The sequence below is a fragment of the Urocitellus parryii genome, chromosome 12 (assembly GCF_045843805.1).
Source record: "Urocitellus parryii isolate mUroPar1 chromosome 12, mUroPar1.hap1, whole genome shotgun sequence".
In the NCBI taxonomy this organism is placed as follows: Eukaryota; Metazoa; Chordata; class Mammalia; order Rodentia; family Sciuridae; genus Urocitellus; species Urocitellus parryii.
The window spans coordinates 66,058,045-66,069,168 of record NC_135542.1 but is presented as its reverse complement, the minus strand read 5'-3'; the positions used below and the strand labels follow the sequence as shown (position 1 = coordinate 66,069,168).

Below are 11,124 nucleotides of genomic sequence, written 5' to 3'. Positions count from 1 at the left end.
AAACAGAATTGTCCCACACTCCGGGATCTTCATAGTCGGCTCTTCTCAAGAGTCTCCGGGTACTTTCCAGTTGGCCCCCCGCAATTCCCTGCGCTGACCTGGGAGGAGTCGACCTCCTGCGGACTCTACCAACTGAGAAGCGCAGGGGTGGAGTGACTGAATGTGCTGAGATAAGTGGAGTAGGATGGAAACGAAAATGCCTTAAATAATAAATCAAGCAATTTTGTTTAACAAACTATTGGACGAAACTCCCTGGACCTCTGAGAAATAGGTTTTTCTATCTTTCAATCTAAAACAACCCCTTCATTCCCCTACACTTGGCGCGCCTGGCCTTTGGTCTCTCCCGCGCCGGGTGACCCCGCCATCACGTGCTCCTCCTGTCCTTCTGGCTGAACGTGCATCCTGCAGAGAGAACTGCCGACCCATGGCAGCCCTTTTGAGACCTGCCCGCTGGCTTTTGGGTGCCGGGTCGTCCCTCCCGCTCTCCCTGCGTCTCCTCGCGGGAGGCCCCGGTCGGCCGCACGCCGCCCCCTGTCTGCCCGCCGCTCGCGCCCGGCTTTTTGAGGGGTGAGTGCGCGGGTTCTGCCTCCAGCCAGGCTCCGCGGGGTCGTCTGCGCTTGCCGGAGCTGGGCCCGACTTTAACCTGTCCAGGCTCCTAGCTGCCCCACGACCTAGCTTCCTGGGGCTTTTGGACCACTCGCTCCTCCAGGGTTTTCTAGTGACGGGGTCGTACGTCTCCAGAAGGTCATGGCCATGGGCAAGGCTAGCTTCCGGCTTGTTGCTGCCCTCTCTGCTTCGGGACTGGGTCTCTTCTCCCCTTTGGCTGCTCAGGGCCGGTGAAGCTGAGGGGGCCTTTGAAGGCTGTTGTGGGGGTCGGGTGGTGTTTCCCTCTTTAGGATTGGCATGCTTGGGTGCTGTCCCACGTGGGTTCAGTGTTGGTGATTAGTAACCGTGTAGTATTTAGGACCCGAAAACTTTAGTCTTTTTTTTTTGGCGGGGGAGATGGGTTGGGAGTTTTGGATGACTCAGGGATAGTTTAGAGCTGGATATCTGATTATGATCCTTTTGGGCTTTTGCCTGCGTTTTCTTAAATGGAATTTTTCTTCCATATTTAGGAAGGTGGGTTGGGAATTGTCACAGTGGAATCTGACATTGAATGAGTGAGTGAACACATGCAAAGTACTCTATTAGGATCCGGCGAAATAAAGGCACGTTGAAAATTGGGTGGGTGATACATGTGTGATTAAATGCCCTCCTAGATTGAGATTTTAGGGAGAAAAGTTTGGTATCAATTTGCCAGGAGGGGATAAGGGAGATTGATGAACGTGTTAAATTGAGTAATAGTCTAGTTACCTGGAAAGGAGGTTTAAGTTTAACATTGGAGAGAAATGATGGTGGAAGAGTTCATAAAGGTACTTTGAGAGTTCGCATAAAGACTGAGAGCTAATGATATGGAATGGGAGGGTGTGGAGGAGGAAGTCTGGACTGCAGGCTCCTCAGTTTATTTGCATTATGCCATTGGACAAATCACTTACCATCTCCAGACCTCAGTTTTGTTAGCTGTAAGATGGAAGCGGTAAGAGTGTTGTTAGAGTATTGCATGGGATTATATAAAGCATTTAATAAAGGGCCTGACATATAGTAAGTGTTATATAATGACAATGATTATGTGGACCTTTTTGCACCAGCCAGCTGATCTCTACATAAAACTAAAAGAAGGAAATCCTTGCTTATTTATTTATTTATTTTTGTGGTGTTGGGGATTGAACTTTGGGCCTTATGCATCTGAGGCAAGCACTTTACCAACTGAGCTATACTCCCAGGCCTGTTTTATGATCATGTGACTTACTCATAAATCTTTGGAAACTAGTGCTTTTTGTATTGGGCTTGAACAGTTAACCTTCAGAAATCATGCCTTGCCTTCATAGAATGACATCTCTTCGTTTTCAGAGTTTCTTTTGGGAAACTTGTGCCAATTACTCTTATTTTTCTCTAGTCTTTCCATCCCTGTGAGGCCAGAGGAGTGTCATTGTCATTTTTCACCTTGACCCTTGCATTTGAGGGAAGCTGACTAAAAAGGTAATGTAGTAGAAAGGTTTTTGGTCAGGGTGCTCATCAGACCTGGGCTGTTTCCTTGCTGTATAATCTTAGATGTCCTACCTAAAATGTCTGAGCCTAAGTTTTTTTTTTTTTTTTTTTTTTTTCTGTAGAGGTAACTAGGCCTTTCCCCACTACTGGCAATGCTACTTTCTTGTTTTGGATTCACTTAAATGTTTTCTCAGAGAAGGTCTACTTTGACATCAACCTAAAAAATCTACATTATCCTATTTTAGTTTTATCCCTGGCATATTTCACTTATCTGATGTTAGTATTTATTGTTCTCTGTTTCCTTCGTAGAAGGCAAGCTGCCTGAGAGCAGGATTTTGTCTTTGGCCGATATGTTCAGATCAGAGCAGGCAACAGAGAAGTATTTGCTGTTTCCTGGATTCTGAACATTCTTTCTATACAGTCTGGCACTCCAGAGCTTGTCAGCAAGACCAGATTGTTTCCAATTGGAAACAAAACGTTTCACAGGATTATTACTCTAGAAGCTTTCCAGTCTCTTTCCTGTCCATTCTCTAGTCTCCTTCCTTTTCTCGCTTCTCAGTCTTCTACCCACTGTAGTCACTGGCATAGGACATCATTGTGTTGTTAGTAATTTTTTTGTTGAAACTTCTTTAAATTGTAAAACTCATGTTTTTTGAGGAACAGTTGTAAGGTGTGTGGTGGGAGAATAAATCAAAAATCACCCTTACTTCTGTCATCCAAAGAGAGCCATTGATATAGTACATATCCTTTATTAAGTATGTGTAAAATGTATGTTCATTTTATTTTTAATCTTTGCAAAGGGCATCTTAATTACCAAATCCACTTTTTAGTCTTTAATCTCTGACTTACTATTCTGTTTTCTAGTTTTCTCTTCATGAGAGCCTTACCCTGGCATTGATGTCACTTTTGATTTTCTTTTCTGTGGGATTTTTTTCTTATTGCTTTCTTTCTATGTTCATTGAATGCTTGTGTCCTTAAGGGTTTTACCTTTGGTCCTTTATGTTCTGTCACTTTTTCCTTCTCTGGGGGTGACCTTTTTTTATTTTTAGGGTAAAAGTATTATTATTATTAGCTCTTGCCTACCTTTCTGGTGGTAGCCTTGTTTCTCCTCTTGGATGTGAACTGTCTGCTAGGTACCTCTGCCTGGTTGGATGACAAGTCCTTCAAATCTAAAACATCTGAATCTGGACTCACCTTTCCTCCCAAATCACTTCCTCCTGTGTTCCCTGTTTTTGTGAATGTTGTCTTTTCTCTTTCCCGAAAGAACCTGGATATCTTTGTTCTTGACTTCTCCTTCCCATCTAATTCCCCTTCGTTTATTTATTGCATGAATGATTAAATTCTGAGATCTACTTTGGAACAAATCACTACTTCCTCCAACCCCATTATCATTCCCTAGTGTTCCTGGTAACTTTACCTTTATTTTGTTTGTTTATTTATTTTTATGTGGTGCTGAGTATTGAACTCAGTGCCTCAAGCGTGCAAGGCAAGTGCTCCACCACTGAGCCACAACCCCAGCCCCTGTCCCAGGTAACTTGATCATGTCATTTTCCTATTTATAATTAAGCCCTGTTGTGTCATCTTATGGTTTCAGTATCAGATCCAGAAGCTAGCATAGGTATTTCTAAGCTAGAGATGCCTCTGGGAGCCTCACCACTTATGTGTCCCTAGAATATGGGAAGACTTCTGTTTTCAAAGTATAACCAGAACATTCATTAACATTATTGTATGTGTAACTACCAATATTTCAGATCTGGCTCTTATTCCTCAAAGGCAGGGTCTGATTCCTTTTGTCTCTGTCTAACTTTGTGGCTTGTAGTAGGTGTCAAGTATTTGTTGAGTAAACAATGAACATCTTAGATGTTGGTAAAGGAATATTGTGAGATACAAAGAAGATTAAAGGGTTCTTAACCCATTCATATTATTACATGTGCTTGCACAAATTCATACTAATCTTGATTTTTAGGTATGTCCTGTCTCAGAAGGACAGAGAAAAATGAAAAAAAAAAAAGTGAAATTATTAAAATTTATTAATCTATTTTCAAACCAGAAAGAGTGTACCTCTGTTTTTGCTTTGGTCTTGCTCTTCATTCCTTATTTTAGTACTTTAGCACTTTTTTTTTTGTACTGTGGATTGAACCTAGGGTGCCTCAGTCCTTTTTTTATTTTTTATTTGAGACAGTCTTGCTAAGTTACTACGACCTCTCTTGAGTTGCTGAGGCTGACCTCTAATTTGGGAACCTCCTGCCTTATCCTCCTGAGTTGCTGGGATTACAGGTTAACTGTACCTGATGCCCTTTTCTTTTTTTTTTAACAAATGCTTTCTTCCAGCTCTTACCTTATTCTCTGTGAGAAGGGGGGGGGAGTAAATACTCTTGTTTTCTCACATTTTTCTTGTGAGAAATTTTAGAATAATGCTTGTGTACTTCACAGGAAAGATATAGTGTGAGCTAAATCTGTTTGGAGTGGATTTAGACTGATGATTGACCCAGAGGTGAAAATTACATATGACTTTGTGATAGAATGGTGTGATTTCTACTTATAAAGTTGGAAAAAAAAGAAACTTTCCTTTGTTTACCTCTCGGTTTGGAAAAATTTTAATGTATTAAGAGTCTATCTGAATCCTTTGGTCTTGTGAAGTCTGACAGATTCACCTCCGCTCAATGTCTGTGAATTACAGAAGACTATGACAAACACATTTATACCTATTAGATGTATGCTGTCCCCAAGAGGGGAATATAGTGCTGTGGTATTTCAAAGAAAAGAGTAATCACATTTGTTTTGTGGTAGGGGACTACTTGAGTTTTAGGGTCACATGATTAAGGATGTGCAGTATTCCAAGGGTAGAGAAGCCCATGAAAATATTGAGCTGTACTTTTATTCTGTGCAGCATGGAGGAGGCTGATAGGACAAAGACCGGTTGATTCCTTGAAGCCCAAACAGGTTGGTTGACTGGTTGATGGTTAGAACCATTGGAGGATTAAAACCCATTGGAGGATTTTGATACAGGTCTTGATAAAGTTTACGTAGATTACAGGATAGCTAGATGTTGGGAGTGGACAGTTAGGAACAATGTTGGTACTGCAGGGAGAAAGTTCATTGTGACTAAGCTTTATAAGATTAAAAAAAAAAAAAAAGCAAAACAAAAACCCAGACAATAGAAATCTATTGAGTACCTTCTGTTATAATAAGAGCTATTATTTATTGAGCACTGCTTTGTTAATTTAAACATCTATTTTTTTTTCCTAATGTGATCTTCACAAGGTAGACTTTGTTGCTTTGTGATGCTGGGTATTAAGCTCATGGTCTCACACATGCTAGGCGAGCACTACACCATTAAGCTAAATCCCCACCCTTAAGGTAGACATTTTTATTCAAATGAAGAATCAGAGCTTAGAAAGACCTAGTATATTTCCCAGAGTCACATAGCACAGCTTGGATTTGAACAAGCCTTTTAAAATAAGTCTTGTGATCTCTGCTAATTCATTTAAAAAAGAAGAAAATGCTTTCATAAACACTTAGTTAATATTTGTTATTTGTACTTTGCTAGGTCCTTTGTTTACACTTTCTTAGTGTTGCTCAAACTTCAGGCATTTGTATACTGCCTTTAGATTTTTTGCCAAATCTGAGTACTTTTGAACTGTTACTTATACTTAATGTTTTTTCTGTTGGCCTTAGGTAGGTTTAAACTAACATTTTTTAAATTTAATTATATCTCAAGCAAAAATGATAGTAAAATAAAGACTTGATGTAATAGGGATTTTTAAAAAATTATGTTTAAAGATAATTAAACCAATGAACAACTTAGTCTCAATGCTATGGTAAGTCATCTTACCTAGCAGAAATGTTTATATTGGGAAGCATGGCATCATCTCATTTAATCTTCACAAGTAATAGCCTTGTAAAGTAAATACTGTTTTTATCCCCTAGATTATAGGCTTAACAAAATACTGTTGTAACAAAATACTGGGTAATTTACAATGAAGAGAATTTTGTTTCTCAGTTCTGGAGGCTGAGAAGACCAGGACTGCATCATCTCATGGTGGGAGGCAAAAAAGAAAGAGGATCCATTTCTGAAATCCCCTTTCAAAAGGCATTGAACCACCCATGAATGACCTCTTAAAGACCCTCCCTCCCACCCTCCCTGCCTCCCTTCCTTCTCTCTCTCTCTCTCTCTCTCTCTCTCTCTCTCTCTCTCTCATTGTAGATGGACACAACACAATGCCTTTATTTTTTTGTGGTGCGGATGCAACCCGGGTCCCGCCCGTTCTAGATGAGCGCTCTACTGCTAAGCCACAATCCCAGCCCCCCACTTCTTAATACTGTTACACTGGCGATTAAATTTCATCAACTGTTTTGGAGGAGTAAACCTTCATTCAAACCAAAGTGGAGAAAATTGCAGTAACTTGGTCAAAGTCACACATTTTACAGTTAGCAGAGCCTAAAGGCAGGCCACAACATGGGGCTTAAGCCTGTGTTCCTAAAGCTGTGGTGTTTTCACTATGCCTTGAAGCCTCTTGTTTGTAAGATTATACTTATTAAGTATTCATAAAAAATGGTACATAATCCAGTGGGATGTATACAGAGGGTTAAGTACTTAGGGCACTTTTACATGAAATTTTCTTCCATTGTGTGGGAATTGAGAATTAATAAGTTGTATTGGTGAGACTGTTGTCTGGAGTTTGTATTTAAGTCAGGTAGGGGCCTTGGGAATATGTTTCTTTCCCTTCTGCACTGCCCACTCTGGGTTAAGCTTCAGTTGTTTTCCCACCTAGACTACTGCAATAGTATCTGTTTTATCAAAGGACTGTATACCATTGGGTGTCTGGGGCAGTTTTTCCCAGTAGAACATAAGGATTTGGAATTGCTTGGTGGATTGGAACAACAGCCTCATTTTTTTCCCTAAATGGTGTCTATTTAATCATTCTGGTGGTTCCTCCCAGCAGGTAGACAGTTTAATGTTTTTCCCTCAAAACAGAACTGGATCATATCATAACTCCCGTTTATAAACCTTCAACAGAATCGGCTAGGATTCACTTCTTTGAATAAGATCTACCTAGGATAAAAAAAACCCAATTGCTTACCTTCAAAAATCCATGATCCAGCCCTGTCTTTTCTGTCCTGCCTCATCTCTGATGCCATCTGTTGTTTGCTTACTTGGCCTATTGACTACTCTACCTCTATCTAGAACACTCATCCCCTTCTAGATGGGTAGCCATTCCTTTTCATCCTGAGCCCAGACCTTTAAATATCACCATCCTTAAACATTTATCTAAAGTAGAGCCTCACTGTTAGTCTTTTATTACTTATTAATTTTCTTCATAGCTCTTTCCACGATTGGTATATTTATAAAAAGCTTAATTATTATCAGATATATTCACTAGCTAAACAGAAATCCTAGCATAGTGCCTTCTACAGAGAAAGGTGCTCAATATTTTGTTTAATAAATGAAGGAACTTAGGTCCATTGTGATTAAAGGAATCAACAATTATAGGATCTTAAAGGAAGGATGACGTGAAGAAAGACGGCTTTGGGAATACTGATTTGGCAATTTTGTGGAGAGAAGCTGAAGCCTGAGAAACTAATGAAGGTTTTATTGCAAAAAATCTGTGTGTTCTGGTTTCATCAAAGGCCTAAGAAAGAAATATTCAGGGACTCAGCAAATGGTATGTGAAGAAGGTGAGAGAGATTGAGCAGTTAGATAATTATCCTTAGATTATTATTTTTTTTCATACCAGGGATTAAACCCAGGGGTGCTTAACCACTGAGCCACATCCCTAGCCCCCTTTATATTTTTTAGTTAAGAGATAGGGTCTCACTGAGTTGCTTAAGGCCTCCCTAAATTGCTAAGGTTGATCCTCCAGCCTCATCCTCCTGAGACTCTGGGATTACAGGGCATACCCTTAGATTTTGAATTTGAGGGAATAGCAGAGTAGTGGTATAGTTGGTAGCAGTGGAGGAATTCAAAGGAGTATCAACCACTTTTAGGAGGAGTCATCATCTTTTTGAACTTTTGACATGTTAAAACTCAGGTGTATCCAGCAGTGTATAAAAGAAGTATCTGCTAGGACCAAGTGGTCAGGTATGCAGGCTGGTTCAACATCAGTTGGTATAATTCACCATATTAATAGGTTAAAGAAAACTCGAGGGGAATAGTTAAATTAGGGATTGGTCAGAACATAAGATGTGCATTTGAGATCTCCATTGTCTATAGAATGGTGCAACAAAATAAACCAAGAGAATTGCTCTATGGAAATAAGTCTTATATTTTACAAACATGCCATAAAATCCAAATTCTTACTTGTCGGCCATTGTAGGCTTTCCATGATCTATTCTTACCTTCCCTGAGTAGGTTTAAGTTTTATTACTCTCCAGTGTGAACTCTTCTTTGCAGCCAGATTAGTTTCCTTAATGCTCTACCACATTGGGCTCATTTCAGAATGAAGACTGCCCAAGTACAGATCCTGGCCCTGTCATCCTGTTATTAGTGAGATATTACTGTGACTTTTTGGGCAAGTTGCTTCAGTTTTCTCATCTGTAAAATGAGGGTTATAGTAAAAATTTTCTAGTATCTAGCATGTATTAAACACATGAAAAACATATCTGTATTTCTTTTAAACTCCTGAGTGACACTAAAATGGCTCATAATGTCAGTGAAGAAGAGAAAAACAAGGAGAGCAGTGTCTTATGAACTGGTATGGTTAATTTGGTATATATTGAAGAAATGCTAATGCTTTACTAAAAATTTTATTTAATAAATAAACAGTATAAAAACATACAAAGAAATCTAAAAATTCAATAAGAAAATTTATGACCCAATTAAAAAAAATGGGCAGAGGAACTGGAGATATGGCTCAGTGGTAGAGTGCTTGCCTAGCATATGTGAGACCCTAGGTTTGAATCCTCGCACCACAAGGGAAACAGACAAAAAAGCCAGAAAATCTGAATAGATGCATCATTAGAGAAGACACAGAGGTATCAAATAATCATCTGAAAATGCTCAACACCATGTGTCATAGAGAGTTGTAAATCAAAATGACGATGAGATAGAGATGCTATACCTATTATGATTAAAATCCAAAATTCTGAAAATATCAAATGCTGGTGAGGATATAGAAAAACAGGAACTCTTTTTGTACATTGCTGATAGGAATGCAGAGTGGCACAGCTATTAGGGCAGATAGTCTGGCAGTTTCTTACAAACTTAGAAACATAGGTTTATCCAGATTAGTTTATCCAAATGAGTTAAAAATTTATGTCCTCACAGAAAACAGCACACAAATGTTTATTTAGCTTTATTTGTAATTGCCAAAAGTTGGAAGCAACCAAGAGGTCTTTCAGTAGTTGGAGGTACAAATTGTATATATCCACATAGTGTAATATGAGGCAACAATAAAAAGAAATGAGCTTTGATACCATGAAAAGATATGTAGGAACAGTAAGTGAACACTACTAGAAAAGGCTGTGTACTTTATTTTGTAACTGTATGACAGCCTGGAAAAGACAAAGCTACAGACACATGAGAAAATCAGTTCTTGCCATGGGTTCAGAAGGAAGGTGGAAGGCAAGACTAGGTGGAGCACAGGTCATTAGGGCAGTGAAATATCGTGTATGGCATAATGATGGATACATGTATTTTTCACCCTATGGATTTGTACACAATGAACCCTAGTGTAAGCTATGGACCTTGGTTAATAATAATGTACCAATATTACTTGGTTGTTTGTAACAAATATAGGACACTAACATTAGACATTAGAGGGGAAACTGGTAAGGAAAGAAGGAATATGGGAACTGTACTTTTTGCACAGTTTTCATGTAAACCATATATTGCTTTTAAGAAATGGTATAAGCTTAAAATGGGAATTCTGTGGAAGTCTCTATAATAATCTGGTCCATACGTACATATAAATATATATGAAATATATATTTGAAATATGGACACTTGCATATAAAGTTGGTATTAAAGAGTAAAAGTAAAAACCACTGGGTTGATAATGTACCTCAGTGGTAGAATGCTTGCCTAGAATGTGCAAGGCCATGGGTTTAATTAATCACCATACTGCAAAAAATAAAACCATTACCACCACTATCATTTTCGTAAAACAAACAGGCCCCCAGAAAAATAGCCATTTAAAATGCCAGATGTTACCAGAGGAAATCATGTGTAACCTGAATATTAGTGGTGAGTGCCAGAGTTTCAGGAGGGAACCTGAGGTGTTTAACTAAAAAATGTGAATGAACTACTATGATAGTTGGTTGAGATGATAAAATAATTTTCTCTTATGTAGTTACATCAGTTTTGGTTGTTAGAATCTGGAGACAGTGTGCTCCAATTTAAGCATGCCCTTAGTGTGGAGCCACTTTTATTAACCCCTGTTTCTTTCCTTCCATTACAATATACCCCTTGCTCAGGTCAGTGAAGTTCTCATTTCCCTCAAGTTGTATTACAAAGGTCAAGCACTTGCTTAGTATGCTCAATGGCCTGGGTTCAATCCCCAGTGCTACTAAATGACTGAGTCAATGAATTCTGGGCTGTATAATTAATGTAGAAAGCACTGGAGAATTATTTGTTTAAATGTATAATTCTCTTGACTTTTTAGTAAGGAAAATGAGCTTGAGAGTGTTCATAATGATTTACTGGTTTCTACACATCTGTTTTATCCCTGAATCTTGTTTGTGCCTTTACCAGTTATCAGATTGAGTTGTGTGAAAAACTGGCAAGAGTACTTCACTGCCATTTTGAAATTTCTGTGTTAATTAGCTTTTCACTCTTGCCTGAACTTGACACATTGTTATGGGGGATTTAAAATAATTGTTACTGTTTGCTTGACACCAATAAGGGCATAGTTCAGTAACACTTGATACAGGAACAAATAAGTGGCTAAGGCAACCTTTGGGAAGTAAGGGACAAATAAATATGTTATACGGTATGTTGGTAGTGCCACACTTAGTTAATTCAGCTCATTTAATAGACATTCATCTATTAATTATCTACAATGTGCTGATCATTAAGTTTATAAAGATAAGACATTG

At 38.8% G+C, this 11,124-nt stretch overlaps 1 protein-coding gene across 1 annotated transcript in view; it reads left to right on the top strand.

The window, feature by feature from the left end:
• The first annotated feature begins 380 nt into the window (after positions 1–380).
• The window catches only part of Lrpprc (leucine rich pentatricopeptide repeat containing), a 108,180-nt gene continuing 97,436 nt past the window's right edge, over positions 381–11,124 (top strand). The window contains exon 1 of the mRNA XM_026385701.2: positions 381–567. Coding sequence (XP_026241486.2) covers positions 425–567 — 143 coding nt within the window. The 5' untranslated portion in view covers positions 381–424. The remainder of the gene's footprint in view (positions 568–11,124) is intronic.